Consider the following 27,992-nt stretch of genomic DNA (forward strand, 5'->3'; position numbering starts at 1 on the left):
GGTATGGCATTATTAATTTATGAACAAAATGTACCACAATTTTCAAACGTGCAATAGCCTATCTACAAGGGTAGGTCCTAAAAGGAGGTCATGCCAGACCTCTTATTTCCTAACGTTTGTGAATGCAAAAGATAAGAAACAAGGAAACGTTAGTTCAACACATAATCACATAACACGTTGGACAATTAGATAATACAAAAGCAACAAAAAAAATAAGGAAAGAGGGTGGGATCCCTCCCCTCGTGCATGGTGTCCCTAATAGGGTAAGGTCGACTCTACCTTAGGCAATTCTAAAATGGATGCATGAGGTTGGGGTTCACTAATGCATCTAGACTCGATAAGTCATAGGTCCCCGAGCCTTCAGACTTGTGACCAAGGGTCATCACTCCCAAGGCCCTTTGTCGGTGGATCGAACGATTCCCCAAACACCGCTACGCACACGTCGTGTTACGGCTGCATGTTTGAGTGAATCTATAAAAATCCTCAACCTTCGACTAAAAACTAAAGGCTATTAACCCAAAGTTTAAAGCGGAAGATCGAGTGACCCATTGGATCGTGCTACGCACACGTCGTGCCACGGTCACACGTCCAAGTGGGTCTCCTAATCCTACTAGGGTGGAGTGGCGTGACAAGCCACTAAAAAGAAAATAAAGAGGGATGAATAATAAAGCGTATGCGCGTATGATAGTGCACGTTTTGGAGGGGAGGGATCGAGAACCCACGCAAGGCTCTAAGGTAGAATCCCCTCCCAAATGCAATGCAAAGCGCGGAATCACATACAAACATCCATTCATCAAAACAATCGTAGGCGAACGTGTGAGGAAGTGAGTTGATACGCGAAATGCAAAAATCCTAGAAAAGGGAAAAATGCAACCCTAAACATCCAATGTGATAAATAAAAAGGTTTAAAAGAAGAAAAAGATTGATTAAATCAAATTTGCTCGGACTCTCGAATGTCCCCAGTGGAGTCGCCAACTGTCGCGCCCCATTTTTTGATAAATAAATAAATGGTTTGAAAAAAAATGCATTTGTGTGTGATTGGAAAATGAATTGTGATTTAAAAGAAAAATGGGTCTAAATGGGGTTTTGAGAATGCGACGATTTGACCCAAAATTATAGTTTAAAAAGGGTTTTTTGAAATAAAAAATCGGAGTCGCCACTTGGTAATGAGTTAAGGTGTACCAAGTCACCTAAAAATGAATTTTTTAAAGAAAAATAGGAAAAAGTAGTAAGAAACCCCTTTTAAACGACTCCTAGTCCACGTAAACCCACGAAAAAGGTTCGGGAGTCACATTTGACGAAGGGGAAGGCAAGGATAAAAATCCAAGGCACCCCTTCGACCTAGCCAAGGCTAGTTGCATGATTTAATCAAAGATTTTCTTATTTTAACCAAAGAATTTATTACATTTGGATGCACTATATGAATGCAAACCCTAGACCTAGGGGTATTGGGGGAAATTTCTCTTCAAAGGTTAAGTGGTGCCAATCACATTAATTGTGAAGCCCAATAACGATCCTTCGAAGAAGTCACGAATAATGCAAGTGGAATGCTCAAACAAGGAAAGAAAATATGAGAGGTGTGCAAATGAAGGCAAAAGTGCTCGTGTGCAAGTAAAGGGATAAAAAATGCATATGTGCAAATGAGACAAAGTGTTCGTGTGCAAGTGAAGGGATAAAAAGGTGCACGTGTGCAAATGAGAGGAGAAGTGTTCGTGTGCAAGTGAAGGGATAAATGTGTACGTGTGCAAATGAGAGGAGAAGTGTTCGTGTGCAAGTGAAGGGATAAAGGTGTATGTGTGCAAATGAGAGGAGAAGTGAAAGTATAAAATGATAAAGTGGATTAAAAAATGCATGAGCCTAGGGAATTCATGCATATTGGGTACGGGGAGACCTAAATCGTGACTTAATTTGCCCTTTTATAGAGGGAATACAAGCGTGCTAAGGCTTAGAAAAAGCCACACTCGTCTATATCCCATATTTAAGGGGACTCTCAATCAAATGAACCCTATAGCTAGCATGAAATGCAAAAATCCTAAAATGGAGGAAAAAGGGGTTCGAGGGGCATGCAAAATGATAAAACTAAAAAGAATGCATGACATGTAATGAACATGCAAATATGTGCTAACGAGGGGAAATCCCTAAGGGTCTAGCGTTGGACTAGCCCATTCTATGAATTCCGACTAGCATTGGACTAGTGGAAACGTACATTCATCCATCACATTCATTCAGGCTATAGAAAGCGAGTAGACATGCCAAACACTCATAAACACATAGCACATAACACTTAGCATGCTCGACTAGATGCAAGGTCCTAACAAAGCAAATTAACACGTAGCAACTAAGCATGCAAGACACATAAGACAATTAAACCCCTAACTATTACATTTGCTAGCTAGGCACACGTCTTCGATAGGTCTTCATTGAATGCTCCTCCAAGCCCTATCTATTACATTCACTAACTAAAACAAAAGGGGGAAAGGGAAAATGGACCAAATTGCTCGCCAAAGCCCTATCTATTACAAGCCAAGAGGTGTACACATACCCCATTAAAAGAATAACTTAATGAAAACAAAAAGTAAATGACATGAGTAAAAGGAATTAAAGAAAAACTAGGAAAGCAAAGTAGACATGTAATTCACTTAGCACATTGGATCACATAGGAGAAACAAAAAGATAAAAGAGATTATACCGCCCCCTTGGAGTGAAGCTCTAACGTAGTGAAATTACTTATTTACCCTCCAAAATAATAAACGAATCAAGGCATCGCTTTATTTAACAAATGATCACAAAAGATAAAGATAAACATGAAATTGAATCAATTAAATCATGTAGACAACTCACACTTAAAAAGCCAAAAGAAGAAAGGCCTTGATTGCAAAAATTAACAAAGTTTTGAGGTCAAAATCAAAGAAAAATAAAGTTTAGGGACCTATTTGCAATTAAGTTAGGGACATAATCGAAAGAAGTTGAAAATATCCAGGGCCACAGTACAGTCAAGGGGAAATTCAGGGACTGATGTGCAAAATGCATTTTCTGGTTTCTTAATGGATCAGGCCACTTGGGCCATTTTATTCACTTCTTGGGCCAAGACCACTTGGCCCAATCTGAAGTTCAAGGAAAAACGAGTGGGCTAGCCCATTTTTTATCAAGTAAAAGCCAACAAAATGCATGGCTTCAAATCTCTAGCCCAAATTACTAACCCAGGAGATAAACAAAACAAAACCCAATCCAAACAAACAAATCACCATCAAGACCCAATCAAAATAAACCTAATCCAATTTCCAACTAATTTTTGTTAAACCCATCAGAATAATAAGATAACTAAAAAAACATACCTAATCATATCATAATCTCAGAACAACTCACTGAAAATATAAAAGGCAAACTGAAACTTAGAAGGGCCAAAACAACTTGATATTTTTTTAGTTTTTGGGTCACAATGCAATTAGATAGAAATTGAGGGGTTAAATTGCAAATCTTTTGGAGAACCCAAGCAAGCTTTCGAAGAGCAGGTTTCTTCCTCATTTAGACAAAAACTTCTGCAACTCGCAATTCACAAACCCAACTCACAAACACAATCAAATCTAGTTTGAAATTGAACAAACAAAGCTACTTCCTAAACCTTTACTTTGCAACATGCAACCTCTAAATTTAAACCCAAAAAAAAATCAGACAAAAGGGCATGTGAACATCAAAACAACATTCTGCAATTTTCCAGCTACAAGCCGAAAATGGTGATCATGCAAAGTAATGAAAATGAGTATGTAGTGATATGTCCACCCAAACTCATGTGAATTCCAAATCCTCAACTTTATCATAATTCAAGCATGGCTGTCTATTATTATTAATCCCAACAGAGAGTATCCCGATAAGAAAACAAGAAGAACAGAAGATGCAAAACACCGATTCATCAGAATTTTCTCAAACGCAAAAATTGAACTTGCTCACTTATCCAGTTCCTTCACACGCGAAAATGCAGACCAGTTATCTTTTAATTAGAACACTCAGTTGGGCATTTCATCTAACAGGTTGTAGGCATCAAAATCTTACCAGATTTCTGCTCAAATTGAAGCATAACTAACCCAGAAATTTGTCAAAAACCAAAGAAATTCAGTCCAATCAAACACGCAAGGCACACTAATTCTAAAATCAATGAACGATCAACACGAAAAATGGAAATTACGAAATCACAGAAAACTCATTTTTTTTGCAACATGGTAAAAGATTTGTGAAATCTGCCTTAGGCCACTTTGCAAACCAACTCTTCATAGCCTATAGTAATTTTATACCAGCTATCCTGATCACACGGCAAGAAAATCAAGTATTTGGAGCAATTATGAATTTTAACCCAATATGACTAACAAATCATGCGGCAGTTTCCTTTCTACCATTTCAGCATGCATGTGATAGAATTTATAAACCTCAATAGAGCATGTAAATACATCAACTAATGCCCCAAGGCTCAAACCGAATTACTTAGGACCAAACACACAAAATCATAATACCAAAACCAGAGTTCCAGTAGCTGCCTTTCGAATCCACAGCCGAAACAATTTACTCGTCTAAAATCAGAAGCAAACATTGACTAAAGTACCAAATCGATGAACCAGGCCTCTAAAAGAGATCATATATGACAGAGGCGACATGAGGCAATCTTATTGACATCAGAAAACAATATTTCAGCAAGCCCAAAGGGAAAACAAAAGAATTGTTACAACAAGCCCAACTCACTGACTTATCTGATTTCTTCATACGTAAAAAAAAATGCCACAAAACCATTTTTAACAAGAATTTTCGGCTAGACATTTCATCGAGCAGATTGAGGGCATTAAAAAGTTCAACAAATTTTCGCTCAATTGGGGTTGTAATCAGCCCCAAAATTGTCAGCAAACCAAGGAAATTCAATTCAATCAATATATAAGACAGGCATGTCCAAAAATTGCGAATAATCGCTGGAAAATTGTGGTAAACAAATCTGCTTTGAGTTTTAAGAGTCTGAGCATGAAATTTGAAGGAAAGGAATAGCTTACCTTATCCTCTCGATGACAGTTCGTCGGTGATGGCAGTAGATTCCGGCAAGCTCCAACCTTTTCCAGCCGCTCCTCTGCTCTTCTCCCTCTAGCTTTCGTTTTGCCCGTCGCCTAGCCTGCCGCCTGGTTCCTCTCCGTTTCCTTTTTCCTTGGCCGTAGCTCTCTTACGCTTTCCCCAGTTTTCCCTGCTCCTTTCCTCCTCCGTTTTTGCATTCAGCCGAAACCTTTCCCATTTTTCTTCTGATTTCCTCAGTTTTTCCTTCTTTTCTGATTTCTTTTCAGTTCCCAGCCTCCGTAGCTCTCCCTGTTTTTTTTTAGTTTTCTGTTCAAACCCTGCCCCCGTAGCTCTCTCTCTTTTCAGCCTTTCTCCTGCGCAGCCGTCGCTCGATCTCTCTCTATCTCTCTCACTTAACTTGCTCGGACAGAACATAAAGGTTGCAGCTCGCGCGGCTTCCTTTCTTTTCTTTCCTCTCGGCTTGCAGAGTACAGCTCTCTCTCCCTCCTTGTCGATGATAACAAGGCAAAGGAGAATGTTGTTGTGGGTTTGAGGTGTGGTAGTATGGAGAGGAAATGGAGAAAAACCGTGGTGAGGCTGATGGAGTGTGTAGGTAGTGGAATGTATATATTGAAGTGTTTGAAGTGGAGCTAAGTCGGCACTTGGAATGGAAGACGCTGGAATGTGAAGTGGAAAATGGATTCGGCCGAAAGATGGAAGGTGCTAGTATATGGAGTGGAAAAATGGATTCGGCAGAAATGGAGTTGTGATTTTTTGATTTTGATTTTGATTTTTCCTTTTTGAAATTAATTGAATAAAACTGATAATAAAAATAAATAACAAACAACAAAAACAACAAAAAAAAGTAATTTAATTAACAATGGGTAAAAACTAAATAAACTAGAATCAACAAAACACAATTTTCCATTTTCATCATTTTTTCTTTTCCTCAACTCAATAATTTAACAAAAATGATAGTAAAACTAAATAAAAACAACAATTTTAATTACAAACACATCAAAGTAAACAAACTAAAATAACAAAATTACCATTTTCGATTTTTCTTTCATTTTCATCATTTTTCATCATTTTTCCCTTCTTTTTTTCACAAATTTTACGTTAAAACTTAAAACTAAAACTAAAACTAAAACGTGAACAAAATTAATATGACAAATAATTAGCAAATAAAAGACAAATAAAAAGGTAACAACTAAAATGCAGACAATCTAAAACAAAATCATGAATTAGATGCAACATACAAATTATTTAAAAATTTGGTGTCTACAATAATCACATATACATACAAACCCTAGCAAAACCATGAAATTGCCCCAAACATACTTCCTTTATCTTCTATAACATCAAACCTCAAATAAAATCAAAGATAAAAAAAGAAAACTAAGGTTTCTAACCAAATTCAACTTTTTACCTCCAAACCCAAAGATGATAAGCAAATCAAGAGGGATGACAAATTTTCTTCTTCTAAAATTTCACCAAAAGCTTCTCTCCAAACTTACCTCAAGATTGATCGGAGTAGATTAGGATTTTTCGTTGGATTCTTCATGATTTAAGCAAGAGATCAAGGCTGAATTTTTTTTTGTGTGTTTTCTCTCCCTTTCCTCTCTCAAAATTTCGTCCATGATGTGTGCAAGAAAAAAAATGATAAAAATAAAAAGGTTTGGTCAAGATAAGAAGAAGAAAGCATGGTCTTGGTCAAGCTTTGATGGCTAATTGACAAATGTCAAGGAAAGATGTATTGTCTATCTTTTTGCCTCTCTATTTGTCTCCAATCACTAACATATTTAATACCCCTCTAATTAACTCTTAACACTTCTTGTCATATAATTCTTTTTACTCAAAACTCCCTCTAATCCTTCCAATTTATTGCACGCACCTCACTAGTCGATCACACTAGTATCATGTACTATAAAATTTAACATGCACCAAGGTAAATAAAGTAATAGGGTTAAGAACACACCTCAATTATCAAAGTAACTACAAATTCAAGGCAAGTAAGAAGAACAAGATAAAAGATAAGAACCTAATTTGCGAGGCCTCACAAATACTTTTATCCTATAACGATTTAAGTTTCAAAGATTTCATTCACTTTGCTTTTTCTTTTTTATCAGGCAGCACCAACAGTTTTTTTGTTCTTAATTTGCCACCTTTAAATTTAGCAAATCATATACTACAATAAGCATAAAAAATTTATTTGGCAATCTATATAGTTATACACAAACATTAACAACAACTTATTAGACAAACAAGCAACTACCTACTTAATAATACCATAATACATAAACTATTACCTACATACTACAAAATAAGAACTCCAACACCTATCATAGGCCAATGGCAGCAAATTTCTTAGTCATTCTGCCTATCAAAACTATGAGAACTCTTAAAAGAAGGCGACCTTGGTTGCAGCAACATTTGCTCTCTACTTCTAGCTTCATTCTTGAAAGAATTAGTTCCAGCATAGGCAAACTTCTACCACTTACTAGAGCACTATCCAAAAAAGGCCCCCCCCATATTTCATGCCTATAAAATTATTTGAACAAGTCATATATCTCATTTTTAGCAAAATATTATTCACTTGAGCCTATGCAAGAGGTTCAACTGTGTGATTGCAATAACTATTAAGAAGAATCACCTTAAGAGAGCCCATCAAAGAATCCAATATGTAAATCAGGAACCCAAACTCTAACCCAAAAACTTAAGCTATTAGGTCTCTCCTCTTCTGGGTACTTCTTTCGTTGGAATTAGAAACTTTATACCATTGAAAACTAGTTTCAATGCACTAAAAATCTCTAGAGGATACTTTTCCCAGACTCCAATCTGAAATCGTTCAAATCTTAGCTCAAAGTCACTATTCTAGACAGGACAGAGCAAAACAGGCTTGCAAATTCAGTAAACTTTGAAAATTTGGCAAAATTTATAGAAATGGAATCAGCCCTTGAAATTTACATGACTAATAGAAATTCAAATCTAGTTTCAAATGCAACAAACGAAACTCAATTCAGACCTTTCTACACCAAGATACAATAGTTTTAAGAAAGCTGACTTTTGGAATCTGTTTCACGAAATTTCCAGTTTTGAAGTACTTGACAGGGTTTCAAAACCTGGTCATAACTAAAACTAAACAACTCAAAACTTAGCATGGTTTGTGGCATTAAAACCTAGATTCAAAATGCTAAAATTCACTAGAAGAAACTGTCTTAAAATTCGTCTGGCAAGATAGGAGAAAATGAGCTACAAACTGCAGCTATACTTGAAAATAGTGAGGAAAATCAATCATCTTTGCCGGTTCACTACGGCTCATAGAAAACGAATTAGGAGGTGCATTTTACACCGTTGGAAAGCCCTTGGAGTCTAGTTTCATATGACACAAACAACATGTGATTTCAACTTCTGGACAAAAAGTTATGGACTGAAACGTGTGCACTGGACTGGTATCCTGGTTAGCAATTTTTCAGATTTCTTCCTCACTTTAACCCAACTTTTACTCAACCAATTGAAATGCTTTTAAGGAGATATTTAACACACATAAACACCAATATATAACAAGCGTTATAGCACCAAAATAACATCAAATTTTGAAATTATCATGAGAGATTCAACCAACCAAAATTCGGACAGCAAGCATCCTCCATTCTTATAGTTTTCTTTTCAACTTTCCAACCAAAACTAAGCCATAGTACATCAAAACAAGCACCAAACAAACAAGTAAACACACAATAATCGTCAAGGCCTCTACCTAAAAGCCACCTCAAGTCCTCTACCTAGTGTCAAGGTTCTTGTGAACCCATCAACAACCCAAAGACTAACTAGATACAACTATCTCACTACTATAAGTTGAAAGGAAAAGATGAGAGCTTGGAGGATTACCTTGCTTCCAAGAATGAAGACCAACCACCAGTATATAAGCTCTTAAACCACCAAAGTTCCTTCCTCCTTCAAGACTCCCTTCAAGCTTGAGTGATGGACCAAGAAAAGGAGCAAGTTTGGAGTGTCTTCTTGGAACAAAAATGGAAGAAAGCTAGCTGAAATTTTGTGGAGAAATGGGGGAGGGGGGAGTCGGCCGAGAGGAGAAGAGGAAGAAAGGGTTTTGGGTGGTAGTTGGTGATTTGATGGAGTAAAAGGAAGAATGACATAAAGGTATTTTGGTACCCAAAAGTCAACAATTGAACAGTGAGTAATTAGTGCTCCTAATTGGGTTTAATTTAACTCACTCACCTCTAATCCCTCAATTAATTTTTCTTAGTCTATTATTGATCACCCTTAATTCTCCAAGATTATTGCACTCTCTGACCGAATTTGCCTCAAAAAACGTGTAGTCGCTATTTCTTACTAAACGAGCAGCAGAAAAATTAAATTTACTAGTGAAATGTTTTAAAACATAAAATGAGACTTTGTTCCATGCAAATGAAATTAAAATGAATGAAATAAATTAATCGGAGTAAACGGATAAATAAATAGTTAAATAAAATAAAAGTAAGTAAAATAAAAATTCGGGTCCTCACAGATGAGGTTTGCAATTATTTACTAAAAACATAATTATTAATGTAAGCAAGGTCATAAATATCAATATATTTAGCTGATAGACCTGAAGGACTAGTTTGAAATGTTTAATCTAAATGTCATACTATCTAACAAAAATCCATTCTTGAGATGGATTATGAACCTTTAGATTGAATATATAACATTTGCAATATCACCCAAAATTCATAGGAATATTCAAGACCTAAATTTGCTTAAAAAGTCTGACTAAAAGACAATAAATCAAGAAAACACTAACTTGTTTTTTCAACTTGTTCTTCCCTTTTGGAGAAAACAACACATGGTCTGGAGTTCCATCCAACTATTCAAAGTTATAAAATCTATGCACTGGAATATGTTTCACTAAATTAAGGATTGACATGGAAGAACAAGCATCATTTATCACAACCATATACCTAGAAAATTCAAACAACTTGCAGATAGGCTAGTAATAAAAAATTTAATTTACATATATACTATGAAAAGAAAGTTCATGCAAAAAGCTAAAAAGTTTACTATTTTGGACTTAATTAGTCAAAGAAAATTGTTATGGCTAAAACAACTCATAAGTTACAACCTACTATTGCGAACAAAACAAAACTCAAAAATAAATTAATGAGATGATTGTATCCAAAAGTTTTTGGTCCAACAATCTAGCTACAAGATTAAGGATATAACAATCTAACATTTCAATAAAATTCACAAAAGAAGACATTTATCTTTAGAACATTTCTTTATATTTTAATTTTGATATTGAAAACTAGAGGAGAAGTTCATCAAAATTGATGAAATAAAGATCACGCAAGTCTTCAAGATAAGTAAGTTAAACATAAAACACAAAAAATACCAATGTTTACTTATCATTTCCAAGTTCAGTATGCTACATACAAAGAGGTTTCATAAAATTACAAAGAAAAAGATCAAATTGTATCTAATCTTAATGCAATTGTGAATTAGATAAAAATGAGAAAGCAAAGGAAAGATATCTAACATGAAGCCAACATATCCAATTTGCATTTTACATGTAACCTCAAAAAAATTATTTAAAGAACAAAATTATCCTTTGACCCATCCCTTTTGAATAACAAATAAAGAACAAAAAAAAACCTAATTGTTTTTAATAAATTAGAGTTTTACAATTTGACAGATTACGACTCACTTGAATATGAAGTGCTAAATAGATAATCCATATGCCATCAAATTAATAGTTTTCAGACTGAGAACTTATGATTTTTGTAAGCCCTAATTATTGTTAATATAGATGATCGAAAATTAGGAAAGAATTTTTAACGAGAACTAAAAAGTGACAAGAGATAGAGATAGATTTAGTTTTAGGCTTAATTTATAGATGAGTTTTTAAAAGTTCATATTTGATTTACCTATTCGCTCTATTCCTATCAATTTTTTATAATTTCTTTTATTTTTGTGAAAATCACTTATTTACTAAAATTAGTAGCACTGGCACTTTTAACTAAATGACATTCTTTTATAGCACTTTATGATTGAATGCCACAGCATTGCCAGTATATCTAGTATTACCAGCACTTAAAAGCAAAGTGTTATTGAGACATCATACCAAATTATTTTATTAAAGGTATTTTTCTCTTAAGTTATTATCAAAATCTATTACCGTGGTATTATTGTTCAAAATGCCACTAGAATAAATGCCACTTAAGCACTTTTTTCTTATAGTGTAAAACATCATTATTATCATCATCATTCATGTTATAATCAGAATCTATTACAAAAAAAAAAAAAAAATGCGCCACTACTTGTCTCGGATTCACTACCATGGATTTGGTTGCCACCACTACCACCATCACATTTCTATCATGATCAAAATTATTACCATTTTACTCTTCATTTGCTTTATTGTCAATTTAATAGGAATTATAGTAAGTACACACACTAAAATTTCATGACCTCAAGATACAAATCAATGTTCCTAGTTAGCTCAATATTTCTCTCAATATCTATATGTAACTCGCTACTAGAATCAAACCATCTAAAATTGCTGTCTTCCCACTTATAATATTTTTTGTACCGCCAAAATATGAACGTTTTCACATAATCTATCCATTTCAAATCTACATAAATCCACACTCTCCATGTAGTGAATTCTGTACACATAATTCTCCACCTTCATATTAGGCATGAGGTGTGTGAGGAATCAAATTGCCAAAATGAAATCTCATCATAATAAGTGGTTTTTATTTCTTGGTAATATAAGAAAAGGAAAAGGCATCAACGTGTGTATGTTACCAGCACCAGATAGGCAAAGTAAATATTTTTTGTTGCATTTTCACACACAGGATTGGACCACATTTTCCACACTAGAGACCTAAGAGACCACTTTTTGCTGATAAAAGAAAAAGAAAAAGCATCAACATGTTCATGTTACCAACATAGAACATACAAATCATAGATTTTTGTTGCATTTTCACATTTAGGGTTGAATCACATCTTCAATAGTTCAGGCATAAAAGACAATTTTTTTACTACTTAATCCATAAATGATAAAAAAAAAAAACAAGAAGAATATTGCATTATTTAAATACTAACCATGTATAAACAACAAAGCACATCTATTATCTAATCACAAGGAACCACTTCAGTACTATATAACTAAAAATATGCTGAAAAATAACAAAAAAAAAGGTGTATTATCAAAACTCTTATGAGCCAATTGTTAAACGAAGGGAATGCTAGCATAATTTGGGATGGGCCAATTATTAAACTCTTGTTTAAAACTGATATTATGCTTCAAATCCTTGCAATATAGCCAATCAATTGTCGATTTTCACTATTGTTGACTTTGTTTATGTTTGATCTTCTTGATTCACTGTAGTTGATAAAGACTTATTTCTTAATTTTGTAGGGTTCATGAAGTAGAGGGATTTCACGACAAAGGGGAAAGTGAGAAACGGATGGATGAGAAATGGGTATCTTGATGAATTCCCACGAGTGTTCTTACTACCAGTGCATGCCTGCATAGCCCTCATGTACTTTGTTCCATCCAAATTGATTGAGTGGACATCAATTTTGGCCTAAATTAAGTGATTGAACATCTGTTATCTCTAGTTGGTAAAAAATGTGTCTAAGTTGAAACAATGGGGACCAAGTTAGTCCATCCCCCAAAAAAAGCATTTTTCCTGTACCAAATTCAAAATTAGTTTTGCAATTGAAACCAATTTAAGCTTTACCATTCATGTTATAGAAGTCCATTGGGATTTAAATTTGCTTATTTTCTTACAAATAAAGTCTAGTTCAACACGCCCTTTAACCTTTCTGATTTATGGTTTTTTATGTGTAAAACGCTCGAAAATCAAGAGATTCAATTTTTTGATCAAAATCAAATTCAATATCTTAAAATCGTGATAAAATTATATTACCAAATATAGAATTTTATTGAATACAGAAAAAGAATTGGAGAGCCTAAAATCATTTGATTTAGACAATTTTTAGTCCAAACCAATTGTTGCGCACGCTTAATTGTAATCATATTAGGAATCCACCTTAGTCTATGAAAGAATATTGAATCGAGAGAATGTTCCATTTCATAATTTGCAGCTTGACTCATCTTCCATAAAAATAAATAGTTTCTTGTGAAAGTATTTGCATGGGATCAATGACTACTATAATTGCATGTTTCAATAGTATTCTAGAATTAAATCATTGAACGACAAATTTATATCCTATGTAACAAATGTATCATTCATTTGTGAGTTCCACAACACCTCTACGGAATTTTATCCCTAAAAAAATACAATGATTTAAAGTTTACATAGAATAACATCAACCATTAGCCTAAATTTACATTTCTCATGACAATTATAGAGGTCCTCATCCCCTTGATCTTGCTTTAAGGAAAAGAATGGTGGTGCTGTAGCCACAAAGGTCAAGCTACCTTAAAATTTGCTTGTCGGAAATATAGTTGGAGTAGTTATTAATTGGGCACCACCTGGATTTCTTAGCCAAATACAAAAATGGGTTGAGTTTTGGCTCAAAATATGATTAGAGCCACTAGGTTTCGACCTACTATAACTATTTGAAAGGTGATTCCATATTAACATAGAAGTTAGTAACCTTTCCAATTTTGATTTCTTTTATATTAACTAAACATTAGGACAACTTTGCTAGCTTTCATTATTGAAACTCAATTTACATCCAAAATCTTAGCATTATTAGAACTAATTTAAAAAAAATACTGTAACACCTTTTTAATATGATATATGTGAACTAAAAAGGGAGTTAGAAAAAATATTTTGTTAATGCAAGAAAATAAAAATTTATCATCACTATTGTAGTAAAATGCCTTTCTCTACCAATCCTATTGTAGTAAAATCATCATCATCTCTATTAAGAAGCTGACTTACAGATAATATATCTCCTCCAAGTGTAAAATTCACAATGTACAAAATTTTATTTAACATCATATCATTTTTCACTCGTTAATGTCCTATAGAATGTCATAATTATTCACGCCGTCATTTCATTCTCCCATAATCGGTTTGAGCCAGGCCCGGCCCGGCCCAAAAACCTCCAATTGCAATTTAACAAGCCAAACCCAAAGAAACATCATCACAAACAGAAATTCATTCTACTCTAAATCGTAAAACTCCAGCAAGTAGAATATAACCACCCAAACCAAGAGGGAAAAAAAAAGGACAGTGCTACAATGCCTATAATTATGGTAACGATATTAGAAAAATCTGCTATTATAGGTTGCTATTACCTTTAGTGACAGATCAAATCTTTTAGTGACTTTTTAAATATTATATTAAACTAATTAATATTAACTTTAGTAAGTTTTTAATTAAAACTAGTAATTATATGTCTGAAAGATAAGATTTAGTCAGAAACAGAAATTTGCACTTTGAGTAATTTAATTTACTTATTATTTGACAAAATTTACTTATGTTTAAATTAAACTTACTAATACTAAAAATAAAAAATGTACATATTTAAGTAAAAAAAACGGTTTTGGATTCCTGAAAACGGTTTTGGGTTTCACCTTTCTCTTTAAAGTCATCTACCTTCTTCTTATTCAGTTCTCAGTTCCAATGATACGATTGAATTCCCAGGCAAAGGTTTCCACTTTGGTCCACACTTTGTCTTTGTTACAATTGAATAAATCTTCTCACTTCAAAATTTTCATCATTAGTTCACACTTTCCCTCTATCCTTTCTCATCGTTCGTTTGGGTTTGAGTGCTGCCATATGCAGACACAACAAAAGGGTTAGAGACGGTGGTAGCCAGCCAAAGAGCATATGAAAAATAGCAGTGACGAGGTTAGATCATCATGTTCTCTTGAAATCGTTTGATTATATTGCTGTAATTTATTTATATTTCATTTGTTTTGTTTGTCAAGATTTTCTTGGGAAATCAAGGTTGAGAATTTGAAGATTTTATTGCAATTTTGGGGCCAAAAATGTCCGTTGAAACATCTAGGAAATGGTTGTAGTTTTGATTGTCTACGGGTAAAATATGCTTAATAGCCATGTGAAACATCTAGGAAAGGACTTGAGATCAGGCGTTTAAGTTAAATGTGATTAATTTGTGAATGCATATAAGATGTTTGGTGAAATGTCAAAGAGAAATTTGTATGTTGTGATTGCTACTCTATGCGGGTGAGAATTACTAATATATTAGTAACTCAACATGAGCTTTATAACTTGAATTCTTCAGGCAAGAGAGATTTCTCCCGTTTTGGAATTCTAAGTTGATACGCTTGATGGAGTAGATGTTATTGAACTGAACTGATCTAGAATCATTGTTGCGAATCTGTTGTTTCTATGGAAATTTATTATCAGCCTCTTGAATTTTTTACTCCATGTTAACGTCTGCAATGCCACGGAAATTTAGCCATCTATGGAAATTTATTATCAGCCTCTTGAATTTTTAACTCCATTGTAACGTTTGCAATGCCACGGAAATTTGGCCATTATTACTCTTGTAAATCTGTGTTGTAGAAGCAATTCTTATTACCATCCTATGATACATGTAGATTTTGTAGAATCACATCTTCCCTCTTCTTCAGTCAGGAAAGGAGAGTAATTCATAGAACAGTTTCCAAATGTAAGCAGTTAAGATTTCAGAAATAAGAGGGATCACTAAAAGGGAGATGATATTTCAAATACTAAACCAACCTAATAATATCAAGGAACAGGACATAAAGATCAATGTTTATTCATTTCTGGTTTGAGCAAAGCCTGGACAGAGCAAGTTGTAGCATCCTGTTGATCGAAAATTATTCCTCTGTTCATTGTTGGATGGAAGACAGACTGATAAATACATGATGTCATATTTTAACTGCATTCTGAGGACTCGAGGGAAAGTGATTAATTTAATTTTAAACTATCAACAAATGTGGGATGCTTACAGTCCAATAAATGAAAAAACTTGTTCTTTTATCTCCATATAATTCTGGAAAAAAACCTGTTGTCGTCCAATTAAGACACACAAAAAAATTAATAGAATGATTAAGTGATCATTTTATATATGCTATTTTGAAGAAAATAAAAAAAAAGGCGTGTGTAACAGGTGCCCTTTTATGTGATAGTTTCTTTAAAAAATAAATTAAAATTAAACATGGACAATGTTGAAATAAAAGAGTCCAAATAAATATGAACGTACGTATTCATACGATAGTTTTGGTGTAAATTAAGTTCACAAACGGATGTTCATTGAGTGCCTATCGTTATAAGTTTGCACTACTTGAAAGAGTTGTGATCATGTGAACAACTATACTTCGTTGAAAACTTACATGCCACCCTGCTTCAATGACGTTTAAATCTGAATCGCAAGAGCCTCCTGTAATCCAAAGCTGAGATGAGCTAAATTCATTGGGTTTCTGTCAACTCGGGGCTCCCATACATAATGCTTTTCTTCTCGAACTACTGCAGCTACAGACTAAAAAATCCCACACGAGACAGAAAAGTTTAGGGAAAAATAGAAAAAAGAGAAAACGAGCGGAAGAACAAGAACATTGTTTCAAATTGGCCCTCAAACATTAAGCATGTTTCTCATCGACAAAGGTTTTGGCTTATTTCCAGAAGTTAAATCTTCAGTACGGATAATGCAGATAGAACTTTCAGAGTGACATTCACATAGATTTATTTTAGAAAATCCTAAGTAGCTTTTTTTTTTTCTAAATAGTAAGTGCTATTTTTTTTTTTTTGGCAAAACAGTGGTTCCTGAAAACTGTGTTGGCCAATTGCAACAACTGACTGATTGGATTCTGTTCAAGCTCATTGTTAGTGGACTTAATGTTGGAAAATTTATTCTCAGTAAATCCCAGTTCTGGTTGATAATTTGGTCTCATCTGCAAAAGAAAGACATATAGCTTCCTTTCGACCATCAATCAATTATGGTGTTATACATACTTCATATTTTTGCTTTTTTTTTTTGTTTATTTTTCTTTTGAGTGGTGTTGCATGGGGCAAACCTGCAGAATCCAGTGGTCTTTGAGCAAAGGATTGTCAAATGCTGGTTGTTGATAGATATAGACAATCAATTATATCACCATCTTTGCTCTGTCATGAGAAAAAATTTTGAATTTCATTGTAAAGAGCCAAAGGCATTCAACATAATCTAATCTACCTACCCGCAAATTTGTGACTTTCATTGAACTAAGGATTAGATTATGCTGGTTGTTTCGATATTTTGGACATATGAATAACTCATCTTCCTCCTAAAAAATTACTAATACGTAAACCCTTACCGGGAGAGTCAAAATAGCTTGTTAATGCCATTGCTATATCATAACGATTAGACTGGAACATAAATCTGTTGAATGGGTTGATTGGAACAAAATTCAGATGAATGGTTTATATGAGAATTGAGGTTTTCAATTAGTTTGATGATGGTTTGTAATATAGAGAGAATGGAGTTCTAATCATAAAATACCTAGAAAAGAAACGGGTTGCCAAGTCGAGAAGATAAGTAAGTTTTTAATTCAAACTAGTAAGTATATGCCTGAAAGATAAGTTTTAGTCAGAAATAGAAATTTACACTTTGAGTAATTTAATTTACTTATTATTTGACAAAATTTACTTATGTTTAAACTAAACTTACTAATACTAAAAGTAAAAAATTTACATATTTAAGTGAAAAAATCACCGGGTTTCTGAAAATGATTTTGGGTTGCTGAAAACGGTTTTGGGTTCCTGAAACACTTTCGGGTATCACCTATCTCTTTAAAGTCATCTGTCTTCTTCTTATTTAGTTCTCAATTCCAACGATACGATTGAATTCCCAGGCAAAGGTTTCCACTTTGGTCCATACTTTCTCTTGGTCCAATTGTTGTTGCTACAAAGGGACAAAAGGCAAAACAGTCCACTCACAAGCGAAAGCGAAGACGATGCAAAAATTGCAAGTAATCACCTACTCTTAAAATTGACTTATTCTACGGTTAGAATAGCTTTGCAAAACCAGATATGAATGAGCAATGCTAAATTTCATCCACTCATTGGCTTTATGTTAGAAGGCCAAAAATGTTAGTTATATATGTACACTTCATATACGCCTTTATAAATTCAATCTTATTGTTTATGGATTGTGCTTGGCAATTTTTTTCCCGCAGGTCATTTGGACATGATAGACGAAAATGTACTAAAGTGTGCACAGATGCATATGAAACTCACAATTATGATCATGTTGGGGCACCCAATTATGTTGAGAATGTAAATTTGAATCTGATAGGATCATCCGATGGCCTATTGCAATCAGATTCACAGCATGGATGCAATAAGGAATTAATGGATAGTAATTGGTTTCAGATCATTCCTCCTGGTCAGGTAATGTATAGCTTGCTTTTATTTATTTTTGTGTGAAGGCATGAAATATAATGGTGCTCTATTTGCATTTGTATAGGCATTAATGTGGGCATGCAATCCTTCATTAATCCAAAGTCATGTACAAAACACTAGCTTGTTAGGAGATGAAAAGTATTCAGGTACATTTTTCCTTCTTCACGCCTAAGTTTTATGTTATTTATTTGCTATGATTATGTGTTGTTGTGGCCTTTTTTTAATACAAATCTTGTGATGGTTTTGTAGTGAATGAACCAGATTTCAGCCAAGACCATTAAGGAATTTTATTCTTGAGAGACTACAAATGTTTTTGCACGTCTTTGCTCAAAGCTTTTAGGATGATTTAAGTTTCTTCGAAGGTAGTTTAATACGTTTTGATTGTAAATCTGAACATAATCTCCTTAGTTTGCAATTTCTGGTGTTTACTTGTTTTAATGTGAATAATTTCAGCTTGCTTGGAAAAAAGTTTGGTGATCAAATTTCAGATATTGTTAGCATCCAAGTGCTCTTGGGTTTGTAAACCAGAAATTTCAATCCAAACTGAAGCTTTTGATAGTGATATCAGAGCCCTTGATGCTGGTGATCAAATTCTCAAATCAAGTTACTAGCCTTTTGATTGCTTCAGATTTCTGAAGCCAAAGTCTTTGTGCTCTAAATTCAGTTCTTGGCCATGTAATCTTGTCATGCTTAGATAGCTATATCTAGTGTCCTGCCAGCTTAATTTGATGCGTAAGTATCAATTATTAAAAGTTAGTAAATGATATTAAATCTCAGGTTGCTATTTTTGTTAGTGGTTAAACATTCAAACTACATGCATGAACCTGGACAAGCAATAGAGACATAAGCCGATGTAAGCATCAAATGATTGATTTTCCTTATGATGATATGCTCTGATTCTCTGCCGGCTGTTGCTTCTTTCAGATTAATCTAGTTGCTGCAAGTGCGGTTCATTATAATTAGGCTGGAATTCCGATATTTAAGGCCTTAGGTGGAAGAACACGTTGCATGGAAACTTTAAATCCAGCATTGCATTTCAATGTAAGGAGGTGAAATCCTATTTCCTAGTGACTTGTTGGCCAATTTGAATTAGATGGACCTTTGTTTATTCCAAGTATTAAATAAATAGGTGAGTAGATTCATTCTGATGCTCAAAATGAGCCGTTTTCTCCTATTTTGAACTACCAATTTCATATCAAATGTCTTGTGCATGTAGATTTTGTTGTTTACTTCAAATTGGACTGGCTTACTTGATGAGCAGAACGCGAAAAGAAACTCAAATACTCATGTTATACAATACTCAGCACACGGTTTTTTAGGCTTTAAACTGGATAGATCTCGGAAAACTTGAAGATGTGTTGTGGAAGTGTTGTGACTGCTATGCTATACTAATAGTCTGCAATTTCCTTCTAAGAAATAAGCACAACATGAACTTTCCCGTGGAGTTTTTTACTGTGTTAACCAAGTACCTGTGCGTTTATGTGATTTGCTTGTATCCATGAAGCAGGAATTTCGAAACTCTGGAGCTTTCGAAATGAGTTTTTGAGTTTGAAACCAAGCATATGGTTCGTTTCTAATTGTGATTTAAGTTCAGGAGGATGCCCTTACCATATTAATGGCGGTGTAACATCCATTCTGTTGTAGGAACACGTACTCTTATTTATTTCTGCGAGCATTAGAAGTTTTTACTCGTAAACGACAATCTGCCTTTCTATTTAATGACAATCTGCCAATTAGGAATAATGGGACAAACTTTTAGCTAGGCACCTGCCTCATATTAACAATTAATTCCTGCATCCATGGACACAGAAGAACCAAGCAGGTCAACTTTCCAATCCCGCCAAAAAAAAGGTGGATGGATCACTGTTCCCTTTATCACATGTATGTCCCATTAGTGTCGCAGCAAATTAGTGTTTGTCATATGCACTCGAGCGCTACAGGGTTTTGAGCATTTTGAGCTAAAAGGAGCAGTTTGAGCTTAGAACCAAGCAGTAGTGCTTTGACTGCAGTCCATGGCAAGTTTGTGTACACGTCAAAATTAAGGGCCCATAAAATAAAGTGGCAACAAGACTTGAAACGTTCTTCTGCCTTATTAGGTACTTGTTATTCAGCTAGAAATAGCAAAGATAAATTATAATTTTTTTCAACTATGAATACTTTCATTGTTCATCTTCTCTGCAAATGATCTTCTAGAAGAAATCCCCATGCATTCTTAGGGTGTAGGGACCAATTCCATTGCAATGTTAAAACGTTCAGTCTCGGAGTGAAACTGAAATTTCATGACAAAGTCAACTAGAATTAGCGAGTTAACCATGCAAGTAAAGATAACAGTTTATTGACATTCATAATTATTCACCACAAAAAACTCATATTAAATTATAAAACTATACCATGATTGAACTCATTTGTTCCACTTCAGATGACTTCATGAAGTTAATAACGTATACACCACAATCATTGCTGCATGTAAACCAATCATCATAAAGTAGTAAGATTTGATCATTTATAAATTGACAATTTTAGCAGCTAAAATACCATTCACCTATAAAAATTATGATTATTATAAAATGATATTTTATAATAATTTACATACTATTTGCCAATTAAAAGTAAGTTTCATAAAAAATGTGCATGTAAATCCATATTGTGAATGATACGAAATATATTTGAAACTCACGAAACTTAATATATGGGTAAATTTACTATAATTTTAAAAGATTATGCTACATTAGATACGATCACTTTACCTTTTATACTTGTGACCTAGAAAATAAATGTATTAAAACACATAACATTTATAAATGATACATACATTTATTAAAATGCTTAAAATGCAAAACATTTATGAATGAAACATACAATCATTATTATACATTTATGTTACCAGCAACTACTAACTATAATATTAAGTTTCAACCATTAATAAAAAAATCTTAGCACTAGTTTAAATAAACTTCCTAATACTTGTTTCATATAAGTTTCTTTAAGTAATATAGTAAATTTATGCTACAAACTAGTAAGTTTTGATGATTAACCAAATTTACTATTCTTTCAACAAGATTTACTATTAATCTATAAAAACTTACTATTACTTGAACTAAACTTACTCCCTACAAAACTAAGTTTCGAATGTAGAGTAGTAATTTAATTTTTAAAAAAGTAACTTTCATTTTTATTTCGATTTACTTTTTGAAACATAAATAGGATAACACTTATATGACCATTTTCGTTTTATTTTTTATTTACTTTTAGCGGCCATTTGATTATTTGATAGGCCTATCCACCTAAATAGGATAACACTTAAAAATAAGAATGTAAGTTTTCCATCTAAAATAGTAAGTTAACAGTAATAAATTAGTAACTTTTATACTTCAAAATGTAAATTGAAATAAATATTAAACTTACTTTTTAAATAAATAAATTACTACTTTATATCCCAAACTTACTTTTTATAGTGTAAGTTTAATTCAAGTAATAGTAAGTTTTAATACATAAATAGTAATTCTTACTGATAACATGATAAAATTGATTAATAATCAAAACTTACTGATTTATGAGACACATGTACTATTTTACTTTAAAACATATTTCAAACTAGTGTTAGGGAATTTATTTGAAATAATGATAAGATGTTTTATTAATGATTAATTTTTAGTACCTTAGTTAGTAAGTACTCATAATATACCTGCATAATACAAGATTATAGTTATCATTTGAAAAAATTTATTTACATATTTTAAAATACTATGGAAAAAAGTTTGACTTTTCACATAATCTCGTAAAATATGTAATAAAATTTTGTCATACTATAAGTTTTTTATTATTTTCAATTTTTGAAAAGTTTGAAAGTTTGGATAATAATAACAACAAATCTTCCTAGTTATATATAGAATATTACTTGTTTATGTATCAAAATTTTTATAAATTAACACCTATGAATATAATAAGATGATAAAGTTTTAATAAATTTACATCTGAGACACAAGAAATAATAAGAGTAAAAGCCTAAACAAAATGAGAAATAATATAATAACAAAAATGATAAAATTAGTATAACAATTAATATAAGAAAATTAAATTAAATTTAGAAGGTAAATTAAATAACGATGTCAAGGTTAGAGGTCATGGTAAATGTTACAAATTTTAGGAGAAATTATGTACTGTAAAAATGGTTTAATAATTTTCTATTAAGCATAACTACTGCATAGATTTCAATTATTACAAGATTTTCCAGCCTTAACTTACAGTCAAGCTATTTGCACCCCAACTTCATCCCAAATAAGACCAATTCAACAAAAGCCAAAAACCCCAGAAAAATTCATTGAAAATACCTACTTTACTAAACCATTCCATCAGCATATTACTTTAACCAGATTCCAAGAAATACCATTATATTCTACACTCAATCAGCTTACTCAAAGAATCTTTCCTCAAAAGTGTTATTGGCAACCTGATGATCCTTCAAAAAATTTGGATTATTATGAATTAATTCTTATAGATACTCAATCTGTAGAAATATTCCCCATTCCAGACAGAAAAAATCCAAATACAATTAGCCATTCAAAGTGTATAATAAAGAAAGTTTGTTCACCTAATGAATGGACTTCTCTTTATTCCAAAAAATTATTCTCAGTAAGATTCATTCCAGATGGATTTACATATCAAGATTACCAAATGGCATGGTATCGTGCTTTTTTATACAGACCATTCAACCATTCATGGTTCTTCACATTCAAAGAAAGCTGTAACAGGGAATTTCCAATTTGGTTTAATCATTGGTGGCAATGGTTCGGCCCCCAAAAAGAAATTCTACCTCCAAATGTGGCCATGGGATTTCAGACATATCTCAAAAAAGCAAAGGGGGAAGAGTATATAAGGCCAATATTATTTCATATGGAGTTCAAAGTACCATGGATTTTTTGCTGGAGTTTCAAAATTCATCAAGAGTTAGAAAAACTACTTCCAATGTCACTAGTTAGAGAATTCAAAATTAAATGGTGGACATGATTCAATCAAGAATTTGGAGATCAAGCAAATGTGATAAGATTTCTAACCACCGGAGACAAACTCAAGTGGACAAGTCAGCCAACCACTTCAACCACTCCAACAACTACACAAATGACAACCACTCCAACCACTCCAAAAAGAAAAGACAAAGAAAAAGTTGTCTATATGGCATCCGAGACAATTACAAACGACTTTTTGGTAAAAAAGATGATGCACAATCTGGAGATGCTCAAAGAATATTTGGACTATTTGCAAAAGCAGGATAAGAACGAAGAAACCGACAAAATTGAAGAGTCAGCTGGATCATCCGAATCTACTTTTGATCCTTTCGGGGGACCATGCGGACAAGACCCAAATGACTTTTGAAGAAAGATATCGGCCATATTTCAAAAGAAAGCAAATGAAACTGAAATGAAGATGAAATGCAAGACGAGACGATTCTATAAATAGATCCCAAATCAAAAGACAAATCATCGGTGAAACATTCTAGTGTAAACTCCCAAGAAAAATCTCCCAATCTCTCTATTCAACCACTCTTTGCATTCAACTACTTTTGTATCTTTCTCCAACTATTCTAATAAGAAGTACAAGGATTCAACAAACATCAGCTTCCGTTATCAAAGGCAACTCTAAATTTTCAGTAAGTCCAATTTTATACTAGCCTGGGTAGAAGTGGTATCAAAGCCACCTACCAATTTAGACTTTGAATTATTATTACTTTATTTGAATTACTTTCTATTTTAAATTTGCTAATTTATGCATTTATGTTTGCATATTTAATTAAAATTTTACTGAAATCATTGGTAAGACTTTGATGCCTTGTTAGACCGTTGGTAAGTCCAAGGTAGGATGTTCTCGGCATAGTGCTCAGTTGTTCCTGATTAGGTAAACTTTTAAATAAATATTGAACATGGCTGCATTTCTTAGACAATTAAAAATAGGATCTAATTCAAAGCAAGCTAATATAGTACAAAGTCATGAATATCATATGCCTATAAATAATTCAGATTAGACTATTCCAGAAGAAAAATTAGAACATATATATAGAATAGGTCCTCTAGATTTCAAAACAGCTCTATCAGTTAAAACACATGAAGAAACAATATCTATTCAAGAAGAATATCAATCTATTCCATTATTAAATCATAGTACAATTCAAAAATATTTAAGCAAAGGATACCGATATATTCATATAGGTTTAATTCAAATTGCAATAAAACCTTTATTCCATCAATATCTAATATTACTGAGTTCAAAATATGTGGGTCTGTTAGATCTATTGAGAAATTTGGAGCACAGTTAAAATATATGGGTCCATTACATACATTGGTTTGAATCATAGAAAGTAAAGAAGTTTTATATCTTTTGAGTCTAGTGTCTCTTAAGGCTAAATATATTGGAGCATCTACTCCTAGATGGAATAAAAGTTTTATTTCACTTTATTTATTTATTTATTCGCTTTCTTTGTTTTAATTTAGTACATTTATTTTATTTTAGTTCAATTTTGATCGTTTGGAAGGCACTTGAATGCCACAATTGTAATAGTTAGGTATTTATTTTAATTATTGTCATTCCCCCCTCTTAGGTTGTAGTAGGGCTCCCCGAATGTAATAGTTAGGGTTTTATTTACTTTATTTGCCTTGTATGTTTTTGCATGCCTATGTGTTACGTGTTAATCGCTTTTCCTAGGATTTTACATCTAGATACCATGCTTATGTGTTATGTGGTATACATGATTTATGTGTTTACATGCTTTTTTTAGGTTTTTACATGATTTATTTGATTATAACAAATGCATGCCGTCACCACACTAGTCCAACGCTAGTTGTGGCCCCCTTTTCCGAATCCACACTAGTCCAACGCTAGTTGTGGCCCTTCATTCCGATTTTCCGCTAGTCCAACGCTAGTGAGGACTCATAGACATGGGCTAGTCCAATGCTAGACCCTTAGGGACCTCCTACGCTAGATCATGTTTGTATGACTACATTACATTCTCATGCATATTTTTTCACTTTTTTTTAGGATCTTTTATCATTTTTGCATGATATCCCTTCTTATACGTATATCCCTTCCCCCATATTTTCCCGTATATGTATATTCCTTACCCCTTTGAATGGAAACATAACATTAGATTTGCATTTCATTTAAGAAATAGAATTAGTGTAGTGCATTTGCTTGATTAGATAGGAAAAAACCCCTTGGATATGGGATATGGACGAGTTTGGCTTTTTTTAGCCTTAGCACGCTCGTATTCCCTCTATTAAAGGGAACATTGAAAGTCACGAGTGTAAGTCCCCCATACCCATTATGATGCATTCCTTTAGGACATACACATTTGTATATTATTATTTTCTTTACTTTTTCTTTCTTTCAAGTCTCATGATTTGCATTATTCGTGACTTCTTCGAAAAGTCTTTATTGGGCGTCACAATTAATGTGATTGGCACCAATTGAGCTTTGAAGAGAAATTTTGACCCCCCGATACCCTCTTAGGTCTAGGTTTTGCATTCATATAGTACATCCGAATGTGATAAATTTTTAGGTTAAAATAAGAAAATCTTTGACTAAATCGCGCAACTAGCCTTGGCTAGGTTGAAAGGGTGCCTTGGATTCTTATCCTTGCCTTCCCTTTCTTCAAATGTGACTCCCGAATCTTTTTTTCTGATTTTCATAGACTTGGAGTCGTTTAAAAAGGGTTCTCTATTTTTTTTTTTCTTTAAAAATTCATTTTTAGGTGACTTGGTACACTTTAACTCTATACCAAGTGGCGACTCCATTTTTCATTCAAAAAACCCTTTTTAAACCATATTTTGGGTCAAATCGTCGCATTTTCAAGTCCCATTTAGACCCATGTTTTTCATTTTCTTTTTAAATCAAAAATTCATTTTCCCAAACTAATTTAATTTTTCTTAAAAAATGGGGCGCGACAGTCGGCGACTCCACTGGGGACTTAGAGGGTCCGAGCATTCGATTTAATCGACCTTTTTTCTTCTTTTAACCTTCTTATATATTACATTGGGAAGTTAGGGTTGCATTTTTTCCTTTTTTAGGGTTTTTTTGCATCTACCACGCGTATAATCGCTCTTTGCACACTATGTATGTGATGAATGGATGGTTCATTTATTTGTTTACTTTTACTTGTTTCGCAATTGCATTTTGGGATGGGGGGATATTACCCTAGAGCCTCGCGTTGGTTCTCGATCCTTCCCCTCCAAACAAAGCACTAGCATACGTGCATACGCTTTATTTTTATCCCTCATTTATTTTTCTTTAGTGGCTTGTCACGCCACTCCACCCTATTAGGATTAGGCGACCCACTTGGACGTGTGATCGCGACACGACGTGTGCGTAGCATGATCCGAGGGGTCACTCAATCTTCCGCTTTAAACTTTGGGTTAATAACCTTTAGTTTTTAGTCGAAGGTTGAGGATTTTTTTAGATTCACCCGGATATGTAGCCGTGACACGACGTGTGCGTAGCAATGTCTGGGGAATCGCTCGAGCCACCGACAAGGAACCTTGGGAGTAATGACCTTTGGTTTCCAAGTCTGAAGGCTCGGGGACCTGAACTTATTGAGTCTAGATGCATTAGTGAACCCCAATCTCATGCATCCATAATAGTTCACCTAGGGTAGAGTCTGCCTTACCCTATTAGGGACACCATTCACGAGGGGAGGGATCCAACCCCTCTATTTCTTTTATTGGTTTATCTCTTTGTATTATTTTGCTACAAATGTGTTATGTGTATTTATTTGATTGAACTAACCTTTCTTGGTTTTTGTCCCCATTGCATTCATAAGCCCTAGAAAATAAGAGTCCTGGCATGGTACTCTCTAGGAGCCTACCTTATTTGATGTGACATGTTTAAATTCAATGCTTCGTATTTGCAGCATGGATACATTTCATTTTAGGCTCACCCTGGCGTACAAAGGGTTCCTTTTAGGTCACGTTTCATTTGTGTACTACATGTTTACGCGCTTTGATAAAATGGCATTATGCATAAACCCTAGAAAGGGAATGCCATTTAGGGAATCCCGTTGTTAGGATTAAACCCACCTTGATTTTTCCCGTGGGTACGTAACCCTTTAAGGGATTGCACGTTTAAATTCTTGCCAACCGGAAAAGTGGGACCTGTAGGTAAGGTATTTGACAACAGCTTTTTGTTCCTAGATGGAAAGCCCTCGCCGAGTCCAACAGATGTTAGTAGTACCATTTGAGGTACAAAGATGGCCCACGTTGCTTTCACCCAGCGAGATTAACCAAATAGCCGTTCGATTAGGACACATCGGGGATTTTAAGGACATTAAGCCCGATGGCTATTTGGTAGAAGCCTTGGTGCATCTATGGGACCCTACTTGTTCTGCTTTTAGGTTAGGAAAAAGGGAAATGACCATAACAATTGAGGAGGTTGCTGGATTTCTCAATTTGCCGATTCAGGGAACTGCCATGATATTCCCATTAGTATCTAACAAAGCCGAGTTTTGTCGTTTCACCGGGTTAAGGGAATCAGTAATACAAGGGTCGGACCAAAATATAGAGGCAAAGTTCTTATTTGATCGATTCGCATTAAGGGATGGTTTTGAGAAGCATCGAGGGGATTTCTCGTTTACTT

At 33.7% G+C, this 27,992-nt stretch overlaps 1 protein-coding gene across 3 annotated transcripts; it reads left to right on the forward strand.

Moving 5' to 3' along the window:
* Positions 1–14,812: 14,812 nt before the first annotated feature.
* Positions 14,813–19,087, forward strand: LOC113772505. Of its 3 annotated transcripts, none has more exons than XR_003468555.1 (5): positions 14,813–14,855; positions 17,825–17,941; positions 18,149–18,362; positions 18,439–18,520; positions 18,624–18,675. XR_003468555.1 is itself a non-coding variant. In XM_027317116.1 (5 exons), exons 1-5 carry the CDS (start codon positions 14,835–14,837, stop codon positions 18,983–18,985), a joined length of 588 nt encoding a protein of 195 aa, XP_027172917.1. In that variant the 5' UTR covers positions 14,813–14,834; the 3' UTR covers positions 18,986–19,087. The 3 variants fall into 3 exon arrangements, 2 of the variants coding, with proteins under 2 accessions (XP_027172917.1, XP_027172918.1); XM_027317116.1 differs by lacking the exon at positions 18,624–18,675 and adding an exon at positions 18,828–19,087 and having other exon boundaries at positions 17,825–17,937; XM_027317117.1 differs by having other exon boundaries at positions 17,825–17,937.
* Positions 19,088–27,992: the final 8,905 nt, after the last annotated feature.

This window comes from Coffea eugenioides, chromosome 5 (assembly GCF_003713205.1).
Source record: "Coffea eugenioides isolate CCC68of chromosome 5, Ceug_1.0, whole genome shotgun sequence".
In the NCBI taxonomy this organism is placed as follows: Eukaryota; Viridiplantae; Streptophyta; class Magnoliopsida; order Gentianales; family Rubiaceae; genus Coffea; species Coffea eugenioides.

What these genes read in the sequence shown, in the direction of transcription:
- LOC113772505 (XM_027317116.1), top strand. Translation starts at nt 14,835, where the DNA reads ATGAAAAATAGCAGTGACGAG. An exon ending in TGAAAAATAGCAGTGACGAG is followed by an intron (nt 14,856 to 17,824) that starts GTTAGATCATCA and finishes TTGAATTCCCAG; the next exon opens with GCAAAGGTTTCCACTTTGGT. An exon ending in GCGAAGACGATGCAAAAATT is followed by an intron (nt 17,938 to 18,148) that starts GCAAGTAATCAC and finishes TTTTTCCCGCAG; the next exon opens with GTCATTTGGACATGATAGAC.